Here is a 14,327-nt window from a genome sequence, read left to right on the forward strand (position 1 = left end):
ACTGAGAGGAGAAAAGATCGACCCTCTCAAGGTTAAGAATAGCACAACAGTAAAATACTTTCCAATTTAACACAAAGAATAAATGCAAACACACCATAGTGCCTGTTTTCCCACCCCTCAGTAATTAAATCCTGTATTGAAAGTTTTTCTTAAATTTTGTTTGATTAGTCAATTGATTTATTTTTTTAATCATTCTTTTGTTACCATGTTTAGGTATTTTCAGCATTTTCACCATACATATGAGTTCATCACTGAATAGCTTCGTGGCTTAAATAAAGAAAATAAAAATCCTTTTCCTATTGAAGACTGTTCATTGCCATCCAGTGGACAAAATCGGCATTGCTCGGAGTTTACACATGCTTGAAAAGAAACTTGGAGATTTCAGATTTGAAATAGACACTCAAACAGAACACGTGAGAACAGAATTTTTAATGCAAAAATACATCAATGTGTTTCAGCTACAAATTCCTCATTACTCTGTTTGAGATGAGATCCTCATCGACACTTCACCAGCAAATCCCCCCGGAAAAAGAATTAGTCCAAAAAGTAATAAATACAAAATGATGCAGATAAAAAAGTAAAAAAAAAAAACAAAAAAAAAGAGCCAACACTCGTACCTGATTATTAAATGTTTAAATAACCAAGATCCTGTTTTAATACTCACAAAAACAAAAAATAAAACAACAACCCATAAACCTACATGTAAGGAAAGTACATAAATCTTAATCTCAATCCCAACAGTGAATGTAACAGAAAGTGGGTCCGTTTGTTTCCACCTCTTTGCAGGTGCCACCTCAGTTAAAAGTGCCATAACGTGAAATAGAAACACCTGAATAGACCTCCCAGTGACAAACAACAAACCCTTTAAGTACAGGTACTGCATGTTAATTCTGCATAGGGATAAGCAGGTACAGCTTTGAAGAGTGCACAAGTAACATTCTCTAATACAAAGGGAGCAAAATGTAAACTGTCATTTCAGATCAGAATCCCCCCCAAAAAAAGAGGGAGGAAACTTTGAGCCATGCTCCCTGTTGTGAACCAACAGCCCGCTCACCATCTACTTTGGTAGTTTGAGGGTTGAGGTTAGATCACCGTCGGTACCGTCGGTCTGGAACGAGCCTGTATCAGTGTAAGAAAAATAAGAAATGTCCTCCGATAAAGACTGAAACAACAGAAAATGACAGTGTGAGTGCATCTCGCTGTGCTCAGAAGGCATCTAAAGTTACATTCCTTGTAAACAGCAAAACTGAAAAGGCAGTATCAAAGAAGGATTGTGCCTTCAAAATAGCCATTACTTATTATTCCCATGAGTTAGCCTCGGACAGCGATGCTTGAAAACAGCCGATAGGATCGCCTGCTTTCAAACACTGTAACAGTTTCCCCAACACTGAAGTTTTCAGAGTCTAAATATCAATAGCACAAGCTCTGTGTTCCCTTGTTTCCAATATTTAACAAGTACAGTATCAAAATACAAATATTTAAAAGGAAAAACACCATCTACAAATGACCTATGACCCCTCTGAGAGGTTTCGTAACCATGGCAGCAGAAGGAGACGCTGGATGACAGCAGACAGGTTTCTGAAACACAGTTCCTGCCACTCCCACATCTCCGCTACTGATCAATGCTCCATAAATAAAGTCATACCAAACAAAAAAACAAAAAATGTTTTCTTGTCTGTCAGCAAAAGGGAAGAAAAAAGAAAAAAATCCAGTGTCTCGGTCATACGACCACCTTGCCCTTGATTTCCATCTTGGTGTTTTCAGGCGCTTTGCTGGATTGCTCCTCTGTTAGCGTGATGTAGGAATACACCAGACTTCCAGCGATACTGCAGAACACACACAGAACAAACACTCATTTTACTGTTTACAAACATAAGTTAAATAGCTTGTCTGAATCTTGATAAACTTGTTAGAACACATTACAAGAGCCGACATGCAAGCCTGCCGCATATCGATGACAGTAGTATTCTGGGTGATTCGATACGTTTTATGCTATTCTGATTCAGTTTTATGCAAAAGTTGTTAAGTTTTCCTTTAGATTTATTCAAATTTCTTATTCACGTACACAGTTAAACTTTAAATACACGAACCAAATTTATAGAAAACATGTTCTCCTGAGTCATTTTACACATTTTATCGATCGGTCAGTCTTCCCTCAGTCTCTGGGAGTCTGTTTTCTTCTGCTTCAGAAAAATGAGGTCATTTTGAAATAGATGCTTAGCAGATTGAAAATCCAGGTGATGAATGCCAACATGTCACCTGAACCCCTTTTGTTACGGCACATGGGTGGCGACGTGTTCAAGTTTACTTCCTGCTGTTCTTTTAAAGGTACGAATTGACTGAAAAGCCTGGGGTGAACTCAAGGCTTTCAGCTTCAGCATAGTAGGAAAAACTCTGATATCGCAGGCGCAATGTCTCATGGGTAATTCCAGTTTATGACGCAGTTCTGTTCACCTTTTTTCAATCCTGTCAGTGGTTGCCAAGAAACTTCCAATACCACAGCTATCATCTCTGACATGCCGAGTTTGATTTGTTTTTAGGGTGTGCCTGTACTTTGGTTTATATGCAAAGTCACCGTTTGTTTTTCTAATGTTCAGTTTGGTTTGGATTAACAGTGAATTTGATATTAAGCAGTAAGAACAGATTTCTTCCTCTCATGTCTATTTTCTTTTTTTCTTAAGTGAGCTTTCACGTGGTGAACAAAAGTCATCACCAACCTGTCAAAATGAATTGCGCTCTGCAGAAAACTAGCAAACCTGCAGACCTGCATTTTCATGTTTTCTGCTGGCATTTCTTTAAAAAAAAAAAAAAAAAGCAACCTGTATGACAAACACTACCTTTCTCTGCTAAACCAGTTACAGACATGACATCTCTGGTGACTAATTTGCAGAGTATTTTAGCACAATGCCTGTTGTGTCTTTGCTCTTGTACGAAGCAGCGAGAAACTCGGCTTCCATGATTTCTCCTCAACTGCTTCAGTATTTTTTAGTTAAGTGATAGAGAGAGTTGGATTTCTGCTGCTCAGGCTATATGTTGTTGCGGAGGTGCGTTCAGGCTCTCCAAAGTCGATGTGGAAAGGTTTGTTACCTGATGTTCAAACCTATGAAGTTGGTCCAAGAGAAGATGTAGTCTCCACTAAATACCATCCCAATGTACGTCACCAGGACATTCTGCAAAAATGAAATGACATTGAGGCCGAACTCTCTCTGCTGCCCCGTACAGAAGAATACGCCGGGTGAACGTGCAACGCAGCCCTGCTCACCTTAATGCAGCCCACGATCGTAGTTGTTAAAGCCGAGTTGTATTGTGTGCAAAGCACAATGGAGTACATGAGCACAAATCTGGACAAAGAAAAATCAAACGCATAATAGTTAAATATGGCAGCGTGCATTACTGTCTGAAATCATTTTTCATAACACAGCAATGAGGCACTGTTCATGAGCATGCACGAAACGCAATGTCATAACCAACAGACCACAGAAACATGGTTCAGAGCAGATGGTACGCTCTGCACATGATCTGGACTGCGCTGGTATCTCTTACCCCATGGCACAGGAGAGGATGAACTGGAAGAGGAAAAACGCGTCTGACCAACCGTCGTAATTCACTGCCTAATGTGAGAAACACAGCATTAAAAAATAAAAATAAAAAAAGAGTTAAACTCTAGCACTGACGTATCATTTCACATGACACCCATCCACTGATGTAATGGAGCCTATCACCAAGTGTTTAACCCGAAACAGCCGTGAACTGAAGTTACTTCTCGATGTCAGCTTCGCCTCTGATCACTTCATTCCCAACACCAATCTGACTTCAAGTCTAGAGCGCAGTCAGGCTTCTAACCCTCCAAAGAAGGTTAAAACATTAACACTGACTGATGCATATATCCTTTTTTTTTTTTTTGTTACATGTTTTCATTGACTTTAATCTTTTTCTTTCAGATTTATTCTCAAATCAACCAAAAATTACCACTGACGCCGCCCTCAGACTGGCCTAAAAATATAGATTCATTTTCCTAATAGAAAGCCTACAGTGATAAGACTCATTATGTTTCGGTGTGCAATTACATTTAGAAGAATAGAGCTGCATGCACACACAAATACTGATTTTTCTAGCAACAACATGGTTAAAAAACAAACTGTCAACCCTACTTCGGCCATTACTAACCCTTGACTAACCAAACCTTAACACATGTCTTTACCTAAAGCATTTTTCCTATAAGGATTTGGTTCTGTCCCCTCAAGCATGACAAATGGGAATATCTAAACAGATTAAACGGAAAAAACACACACAATATGTTGCTTATGTGAGCATGATAGGGAGAGTAAAATATGCACTGGAGAAAAGGAAATGAAGGGAGTTCACTTAGTTCCCAGGAATGTTTTAAGAGCTGGCAACAAGGCAGTGATGCAGCAAACCCTGAAAATCCAACACAAAGTTTCCAAAAGCTTTAAAGGGGTGGCAGTCTGTTTCAGAGTTGTGCTCATTCAGCTAAGTGAAGTTGTTGGTACTGCTGTAATAACTCTAAGTGCATAATAGCATCTTTGTGCCCTTTTGGCTGCGGGGCCCCAGTTGGGCAGACCAGAAGGACAGCTCATATTTAAAGCACACAAGCACACACACATAAATATATACGTAGTTACAAGGCCAAAAACTCCTGAAAGCTACGAAACAAAAATGTAAATTCTCCAGATCAAATTAATTTAAAAGGACCCACACACAAAACCATTTAGTGGTCGGACCAAAAGCCAATTAGAAGAGACAGAACAGAAGAGTCCAGGAGCTCACCTTCTCTATATCCCCAGTCATGTAAGCCAACAGCGAAGTGGGAAGTATCATAAATAATGCATTATAATACAATAATCCATATTTTCCCAACTCCTGAAAGAAGAAAATGAACATTGAATCAGAAGGAGGAACAGACACATAAATACGTAGAGCCTGAACAGAGACGCTTATTCATAAGAATTTTCTGTGCATTCCTCACTAACTAGCATACACTTGTCACGCATGGCAAGTCTCTCTGCTCCACCTTGAACCGCTTGTTTGCATTTGTGTATTTCTGTTTCACATGGCTCCATCTTTTTTTACTCCCTCCCAGCATACACACACACACACACACACACCTCTGTTGAGCTCAGTGTGAGCAGATGGTGCTCTGCAGACATCACAGCCTAAATCTGGATCCAGCTCTGCCTCTGCTGTAACATGAGAGCCCAGCAGTCTGCTCATGTGACATGAAAACCAACTAAATGGAGCTACAAGACGTCTCCGAATCACTGACGATGAATGAATCAAGTAAAGCAGCACAACAGTGTTTCTACAAAATTCCAAAGTACAAAGATACGAAGAGCACTGATTATCAAATCAGAATTACAGTAAGCTACAAGAACCAAATCAAGGTATTAATGCTCTCCGAGGTCCTTTTAGCCAGACACTGAAGGACAGTTTTGGTTCTCTACTTTCACATTCAATGCCAAAATCAGCTCCAACACAACAATGGTCACTATTCATCGGGCAGTGCTGCCACATACCTTCGCATCCAATTTTTGTTTCACATACGCTCCGTTGGCTGCAGTCAGGACATCGTTCATAAGAATGAATATGTATCCTTCCAGATCGAAGGACAGGTCGGCACTAAGAAAAATGGGAAAACATTATAAAGTGTGAAACCAATTAAGTGTATTTCTGTACTAACAGGTCTATCTCAAATATCCTCGCAGACAATATCAGCTGAAATGCTACATATCAAGTTCAGGTTTCATTGTGATGTGTACAAATGAAAACATGTTTCCCTGGGCACTGAAATCCTTTCTCTGCTGCCCATTACTGAAGTTAAAAATGATATATATACAATGAGCAAATGACTTAAAGAGCAGTGCAATTTAAAAAAAAAAAAAACATCAGCAAATGTAAATCTATCAGCACAGAGCATCTCTTTGTAGTCTCAGTAATTCTGGTGTGGTTGACAGCCTAAACACCTGGCTGCAACACAACTTACCTCGCAGCTACAAATGCTCCAAGGATCATTGTAAATACTGTCAGCTGGACTCGTCTGGAGTAATTCTTCCTGCCAAAGGTCACAGAGGGGAGCGCAATGAAATACAATCTGACTGCTTTGAGCTGCAAGCAAAAGCCATAGCTAGTCTTCAAAGAGTAAAACTTGGTGATTCGGTTAGCAAAAGGCATCCAAACAATGATCAGGAGGAGCAGGTTTTCTGTTGTGAACTCTCTTACTTGAGCAAAAATCCCTCCGCTAGCATGGTGAACAAAATGGAGAACCTCCTGAGGACAGTAAACATCGGCAGACTGGTGGAAAAGGATGTTTGAATCATTAATGAAGGACTCAACAGATTAAAAAGCTTTCACTATCAGACTGACACGCAAGAAAAATAAGGACTGCAACTCTCCACAAATCAACAAACTCAACAGACAAAACCACAAAGCTCAAGGTCAAGTTCGGCATCTCAAGATGTTTATAAGAGAACTTACTTCAGCCTTTTGGTTCCAAATAGACCAGTAATTTGATTTCCCACATAAAGGAGAGGTAGAGGAAATGTCTGGAAAACAAGAATGGCACATTGGGGTTAGAAACAGAAATAACAGTCACAACAATGAAGAGTATTGACATTAAGAGGAACACAACAGATACAGTAATCCAGATTGTAAACTGTTAGGCAACATGCATTCAAGGAAATTTCAAGCAGGAACTCTAACAGCTTAGTGGAAGTAATCTTTAAGACACAATTCACAAATTAGTGATATACAAATGCCAAATAAAGTATGCACAACACTAAGAGCTGTAAATAAAAGCAGCTTGACAGGTAAGACTGGTTTCTCACACCTGACTAATGCTGATCTTCTGCAATTATTTGAATAGAGCCATCTATGTCAATAACATAAAACAAGCAAGCACAATTCCTCGGACAGGGTGTCAGGTCCAGCCCCCAACCCAATGTTTTGCTTCGTTACAATCAGACACAGAATTTGTAATTCTCATTGAAATTAAACGGACCAGAGTTCAGAAGCCAAAAGATGCCACTATGTTTTCATCGAACCCGTTCTCTGTAGTTTCGGTGGTTCAAAATCGGAGATGTTTTGATGGGAGAGGCTTACCTTGACAAATATGTTCTCATCAAAGTCGGGGAAGGTGATCACCCTCGCAGCCTTGCCCACCCACAGCACGACCACGGTGGCCAGCATCTGCATGGAGGGAGAGAGGTGGGCTCAGTGCAGCTCCGTGCACGCCTGCTCTGAATGAGGGATGTATAGAAGAGGAAACATCCAACTCACTTGTCCTATCCCCACACATATTGAAGAGGGGAACCTAAAGTGGACAGGGCAGTCTTCGGTTAGCTAACAGCGCCTTAAATCAATGAACTTGCTCGGTAAAGCTCTGCAAAACGCAACACAAACTTCAGCTCTCCTGGCTCTGTCGCTAGCCAAAAGTTGCTGCTAAGCTAATAAGCCGTCGCTGTGTTGACTGGCGAATATTCAGCCGAGACAACTTCCAGGGGCTAGGTTAGCTAGCGTAGCCGCTTTCTGGAGCCTAACCGGGGGGAGACGTGAAGCGGGACCCGTACCTGTAGTTGGTGAGCACACTTTTGTTCACCACGACGATCAGGAAGGAGCTCAGCCCGTAAAACCCGGCGGCGAACAGCTTCAGAAACAGTGTCAGAGGTTCGTCCGCCATCCCCGACAAGTTCTCATTCCTGTGTGAGCTCTGCCATCTCTTCCCTCTGGCTTCACACACCCACCGGCACACACGCACACGCACTCACGCACGCACGGGCACGTCGACGCTCCTCAACTTCCGCGTGCACATCACAGAGTCACTGAACGCATTTCGACGCCGCCGCTTGTAATCGGCGTCCAAGTGCGGGGCCGCGGGGATCGTGCTAGCGCTCACGCACGGAGCTGGACATACCGAGCAGACACCGCGGACCCGCGTTCATGACAGCGGCGGGGGCTTAAAGCGAGCGCTGGATGGAGCTACAGTCCTGAGCGTAGGGACTTATCTCCTCAATCACGTATCTGCTCCACTTCCTAGTTCTGTCGTGACGTATGACCCGCTTCAGCCAATCAAAAGTTTGGAGGGACGCTTTATGGCTTTATGATATTTATGGATAAATTCTTCATGTTTTTTTTTCAGATCATCGATCATCAGAGGTACTTAAAATACTGTAAAATTGCACTCATTTGTACCATTGTTGAAATTGTACTGTTGTTAAAAATGCTATAATAACAAAACTACAAAAATATATTTTTTATACAAAATTCATTCTCACCAGTCATGCAATTCATTTTTTTAGTGAAGTCTCTATTTCAAAGCACATTTCTCAAGCAGCAGAGCACTGATTACCCAACTCAAATCAGCAGTGGTGTGTGAGCCCCCTCTAATGGTTCATGAAAGAATCTCAGTTTTGTTTCGTAGTACAAAAACAACACAAATCTAACAAACGCGCGCGCGCGCGCACACACACACACACACACACACACACACACACACACACACACACACACACACACACACACACACACACACACACACACACACAAAATCGAATAAGTTGTGGCTATAGTAGTCCAGGCCCACTTTTTCTATGTGGAGTTTGCATGTTCTCACTTTTAGCTGTGAACCTGTTCTAAATGCTGTACTGTGTGCTCGGATTTCTTCAGGGTTCCCTGCCCCTCCCCCCCATTACACTTATTGAATCTGTATGATACAGATTCAATAAGTGTAATGAGATTCCCACACAAATAGATACAGATTGTGTCCACTGAATCTGTAAGGCGGAATACTCGTGACAGAAGCCATGCGACAGAGGAAAAGTGTATCCAAAGTCACGTAGTTGTAGAATTGTTTTTGTACTTGAAGATTTTTTTTTTTTTTGCACTTGAGGGATGTTATTTGTTTGTGTAAAACATCTATTTGTTTCTGACACATGATGCATTCATTTTATAGGTTTGTTTCTTATTCGCAAATCAAAATGTATTAGTTTGTAAATGATGTTTTGCATTTTCAAACCACACTGAGTTTGTTTGTGAATCGTTGGGTCTGAGTAAAGCACATCTTTTGGGTTTGTGGGGTTTTGGCATGATTTTATCTCCATAAATTTCCTCCAGGAGCCTTTTAAAGGGGTCTTCAGTAGCAGTGTGGTGCCTCTGGGGGTTCCTTTCATGCCATTTCCTTGGAAAGAACTATATAAAACTGCTGCACAATGTGGTGTCATAGTACTGCAAATGTTATCCAATATGAATTTAGCCCTGTTCAGATTCAACCCACTATTCTCCACTTTTTAGATGGTGAAACTTGTATAGAGTTTATTCATCAGTTATGTGCTGTTTATATCCTTACCAGCAACTAATGATGGGTGAAGGCAAGCAACACTCTTGACAGGTTTTTTTTAAACCAAAACTGGTTTAACAAGGACTTATTGTACTTTGTTTTGTCATGTTTACCTGCCACAAGGAACAAGGAACAAGGAAAATAATACAGTGAGACACTATCTCTATTCTTTGACCAGATAAGAATGGCACACTTATGGATAACAAGACAAGTTGTTCTCACTCTAACCTTTGTCTTTGGAGTTCTGGATAATTGTCTGGTGAATGTCTAATTATGAAAAATAGCAGTATGTTTTCCTGAAGTTTGAAATGTGCACTGTTCATATTGTTTTGTAGCAATGAAGTGCATTGCACAGTCTTGTCGATCATTTAGTACATTATTTTATTCTTAATTGTATGTCTAATCTCTTGAATGGACATTCATGATGTAATCTCAAGACATTCAAGTTCCGAAAGGATCAGATTTGCTGATTTTGGTGATGTTCTGGATTTTAGAAAGTACTCACATATAAAGATGTTGCATTAAATGAGATATTCAAGACAAAGTCACTCAGTAGCAGGGGAGGTTTTACAGTACATTTTCCCTTGAGAAACAAAGCCTAAATATCCATATAAACTACTGTTTGAATGCAGTCCAGCTTCTCGACCTGACCTTGTGAGTACCCTTGTGTATTTTGGCAGGTGGTTGTAGGATAAAACCTGACGTGTCTCTGATAAGAAATGTGTCCGTGCATGTGCCACGTTGTCCAACGAAAGAGGGCAGTTGCGGAGTCGACCCCTCACTCATTTCAGAGGACACCCGACCTGTGCCATGTCTGGACTGAACGCGTCTCTCGGATACTTCCTGGCTGTTGTAATTTTTGCAGCCGCGATTCGGACAGCCCTCAGAAAATGGCCAAAGATCAGCTTCCTCGTGGAGTTTTCCTCCACTTTCATGCTGGTGGCATGCAGGCTGGAGGTGCAGACCATTGTGGAGGTGGGTATGTGGGCCGGGGGCCTGGGTCCTGATGTGACCGTGACCATACTGTTTGTGGTGCTGCTGACTCATGGCATCATCTGTGGAAGTGCATCGGGGAATCCCAGCCTCGCCGTGCAGAAGTTCCTGCAACTCGACGCCTCCGCTCTTCACACCTTGCTAGATTTGGCAGCCCAGTTTGCTGGAGCTCACCTGGCTCTTCTAGCAGCCGAGTACTACTGGAACCTGGAGCTGACGGACATGCACATGATCAAAAACCTGATGTCTCGAGAGTGCAGCACATCCCTGCTGGTCTCACTGCTTCAGGGGTTTTTCACCGAGTGTATCTGTGCACTCATCTTTCATCTCATCCACCTAAACCTCCGACACAGGTCTGCACTGATCCGAGTCCCCCTGATTGCAGCCCTCCTCACATTCCTGTCTCATATAGGTAAGCCTGAGGTCACCTGATTCTTCCTAAACCATCAATGCGTCTGTTTTCTTGACCCCTTGTAAACAGAAAATCTTTCCATCTACTTCCTTCAAAGATATGAACATAGTTTGTTCATTCTGTTTTTCAGCCAGCAACTACACCTCAGCTTACATAAACCCAGCGTTGGCATATGGGCTCACCTTCTACTGTTCCGGATTCACCCTCATAGAGTACGCAGTCGTCTACTGGCTCGGCTCTCTAACAGGTAAATAACTATAATGCACTGTATGTTCATGAGCTGTTTAAAAGGCAACACTGTATTCATACATTTTTCTTTTCTAGGCATGACTCTGGCTCTCCTCTTGTACATGGGTCACATTCCGAGGATCTTTGCCAAGAATCTTCTATATTTCCAGAAGACACGGTTCAGAGTTCCCAAAGGAGACAAAGCCGAAAAGAAGAAAATGTGAAGATGATCTTTGACCAAATATTAACTTTACAAAAATTCTGAATATTCACTTGGGATTCACTTTAATTTTATAGGTTTGTCTGGAAAACACAAGATATTTTCAAGTAAAACCAACACAAGTCTCTTTTATCTGTTTCCGTTATTTCCTCCAATCATTTAAATCTATGCATTTACATTGCCTGTGTTGTCACTCATCACTAACAGAATACAAATTTGCACCCAATGTACGAACAAAAAAACAAAAATTACATTTTCATAAATAATCATTTGAAAACACATTGTGGAGAAAAGAGATCACTGAGCAGTGTCAGCAGCTGCTGGTGTAGATGACGGGGACTCGGCAGGCTTCGTCTTTTGGCCGCCTTTATGTTGGTGTTCCATGATCTATTGGAGGGAAATAAAAACAAAGTCAAGTGCTACGCTTTTATCAAGCAAATATTCTTAAAAAGCACAGCTGAAAACTAAATATGATGCACGTGAAAACTTGACAGGGCTTATGAAATGTCTAATCTCTAAATGGTGCACAGTCTTACTATTGGTGACTTACTTTACTGCTTTGTAGCTCCAGCTGTGCCTCGTCTCGATCAACCCATAAAGAGTGATCTGGATTATTCAGAAAGGTTTTGGACTGCCCACAAAGAACACACTTTATCACTGTGAAACGATTTTTCCCACGTAGTTCTTTAATAGAAGGAGAAAGCAAAAAGAATCTGTCGTTACCTCGGTATGAAACAGAACGTGAACAGGCAAAACATGAAGTGACAAAACTGGCTTACTTTTTTGTCTCGTTGTTGCAGTTAAACCAGGGATAAGCAAGGAACAGCACTTCTTACAAAAATTTCTCTTCACTGATGGGTCTCTGCAACAAAATGAATAAATCCAACTTTATGTGTAGAGAACGTTTCAAATGTCGGTACAATTTAGAGCACACAACAGAAGATTGATACACAGGGTCACTTTTTGGTAAATCTGATTAAATTCTTTCACATTGAGAGATCACATGGTCCACTTTACACGAAAACTGAATAAACACATGAGATTAATGTGAAAGATTATCCTATAATACTTTTTTTCCCCCACGCTGACCGTTTGTGACCTACACACATGGTCCGACATCCACCTCTACCCAGAAGCCCCTTCGGTATTGTTGTGATCACTTGTTGTGCTTCGTTTGAAACTGCAACATCGAAAAAAAAAATTGTTTCTTTTTCAAAGCTGACAGGAAGAGACAGGCTAGAAGCACGATTTAGCCTGATGCAGCAAAGTTGTCTCCTTCATCAACCACTTGTGTTTATTTGCCCATGCTGGGTGTGTAACATCTCACCGTGACATTTCATGACAGCCATGGACAAGGTGTTAGTAAATCCGATATTGAGTTTACACTTTGATCATATAATAAACAGGGGTTACACCATCTTCAATCATAATTTTAATTGCACAGGGCCAAGCTGATTAGATAAATACGTTTTTATACCATCCGGTTTTAATCATATTGGCTTTTAATCTGATTATTGATAGACTATGGAACTGAAGCCGACTAAAACAAGAGGGGCCAAAAAACAATAAATTCAAAACAAAAATGACAAAAGGTGTATAAAACCCATACTTAAGATGAAGGTGAATATTAAAAAAAAAATATATATATATATAGGATAACATCTTAAATTGTTGTTCTGTTTCAGTGTATTAATGGCTGCCCTGCATTAAGCCTGTGACAATTCACATCACAAAAGTATGATCTATACCAAAACTTGCCAAATGCCAAAGGCAAAGTAGTTGTCAAAATTTTTGTGAAAAAACTAATTCACAGGAACTTCAAGAAGTTTTTTTTTCTTTAAAATCTCATTTGCTTTTCCAAGGTGATTACAAAGCCCTCCATTCTCTCTCTCTCTCTAGACAGAAGTTATAAAAACATGAAAAAAAGTTATCTATATAGACTCAAACTAGTGATCTGCAAACTAAAGGCTGTCTCGAAGTTAAAACTTTAATTTGAATAGTGTACTGTAGGGAGCTTCAAACTCCTCACAATTTTACATTGAGAAATATTTTGTTTGGTTTCACAGGTAGACTTCTGTCAAATGTCAGCTTTTAATCAAAATAATATTATTGACATAAATAAATGCTAATCAAGTGTGTCTGTCTTTTCTTCTCTCATCCCAGGTTTTGGCTGTAGTACTGCCATTATTACAATTCCCATTAAAAAATCCTACATGCGGTAAAGTCACTGGGATTACTAATGAAATGTGGCTTTGAGGAAGTGAAATCCAGTTCATGCATTTCTCACAACAACGCTGTGACGAATAACAACCGGAAGCACGTGTTCAGAGTTAGAGGAAAACAAACCTTCAGACTAACGAAACAAACGCAAACCAGACTTCCAAAGGGAATAAACTTACTGTCTCAGAACCAAACGCCTAGTGATGGTCTTCTGCGTGAAGCAGTAAAAGCGGGCAAGTTCCACATTCTCCGGATTTTGAGTTAAAACACAATGAGCCGCCTGTAGAGAGAAGAGACGTGAGAGGAATCCTGCTTCGCCACGTGACCGACGCCGAGAGCAAAGACGGCGAGTGATTCAGAATTTTTCCAACCTGATAGAGAAAGTTCAGTCTCTGGAAAGCTTCTTTGTCTTTCAGATGTTGTGCCATTTCACAAAGAGGTCAAAAACCGACGACTTTCAGTGTTGGTTCGACGGTCCCGGTGAAACACCCGCGACGCTGCCGCTAACAGTGAACCGGAAGCAGTAGGAATTACACCGGAACAGCCCTTCACAATAAGGGAGCAAAACTGCAAACACGTTGACATTCTGTTGCTCTCATAAAAAAAAAAAAAAGTCTTAAATATACAAACTGTTATTCTGGTTATAGTTAAAATATCATCTAGAATCAAGCCGTATGCATCACAAGAGATCCTCTGCTACACATTCTTAATGAGAGAAAGAAAAAAAAAAACAACCTGAGTACAACCTCTTGGTATTTCACAGAATTCTGACCTACCTTCTTTATCGTCATTTCATATGGACACTTAAAGGTGATCTTGGGTGGCAAAAACACTGTTCTCCTTGAACAAAAGCCAAATAAAGAGGTCAGATGGATGAATGGACAGGATGGGGACCATACCCTCCT

At 40.8% G+C, this 14,327-nt stretch overlaps 3 protein-coding genes across 3 annotated transcripts; 1 reads left to right on the forward strand and 2 right to left on the reverse strand.

Moving 5' to 3' along the window:
- Positions 1-414: 414 nt before the first annotated feature.
- On the reverse strand, positions 415-7,693 carry slc35d1a (solute carrier family 35 member D1a). Its single transcript, XM_030083001.1, has 12 exons — positions 7,584-7,693; positions 7,294-7,327; positions 7,117-7,203; positions 6,493-6,560; positions 6,238-6,309; positions 6,002-6,070; positions 5,535-5,637; positions 4,789-4,881; positions 3,544-3,611; positions 3,263-3,341; positions 3,088-3,170; positions 415-1,826 (listed from the first exon to the last, which is right to left on the reverse strand). The coding sequence occupies exons 1-12, from the start codon at positions 7,691-7,693 to the stop codon at positions 1,721-1,723; spliced, it is 972 nt and encodes a 323-aa protein (XP_029938861.1). The 3' UTR covers positions 415-1,720.
- A 1,957-nt stretch (positions 7,694-9,650) lies between these two features.
- Positions 9,651-11,233, forward strand: aqp12 (aquaporin 12). The gene is made up of 3 exons (XM_030082994.1): positions 9,651-10,754; positions 10,885-11,001; positions 11,079-11,233. The coding sequence occupies exons 1-3, from the start codon at positions 10,160-10,162 to the stop codon at positions 11,204-11,206; spliced, it is 840 nt and encodes a 279-aa protein (XP_029938854.1). The 5' UTR covers positions 9,651-10,159; the 3' UTR covers positions 11,207-11,233.
- A 17-nt stretch (positions 11,234-11,250) lies between these two features.
- On the reverse strand, positions 11,251-13,950 carry rpp21 (ribonuclease P subunit p21). The gene is made up of 5 exons (XM_030082999.1): positions 13,794-13,950; positions 13,602-13,702; positions 11,982-12,064; positions 11,753-11,886; positions 11,251-11,589 (listed from the first exon to the last, which is right to left on the reverse strand). The coding sequence occupies exons 1-5, from the start codon at positions 13,848-13,850 to the stop codon at positions 11,500-11,502; spliced, it is 465 nt and encodes a 154-aa protein (XP_029938859.1). The 5' UTR covers positions 13,851-13,950; the 3' UTR covers positions 11,251-11,499.
- Between the last annotated feature and the right edge of the window lie 377 nt (positions 13,951-14,327).

The sequence above is a fragment of the Salarias fasciatus genome, chromosome 23 (assembly GCF_902148845.1).
Source record: "Salarias fasciatus chromosome 23, fSalaFa1.1, whole genome shotgun sequence".
Lineage (NCBI taxonomy): Eukaryota > Metazoa > Chordata > Actinopteri > Blenniiformes > Blenniidae > Salarias > Salarias fasciatus.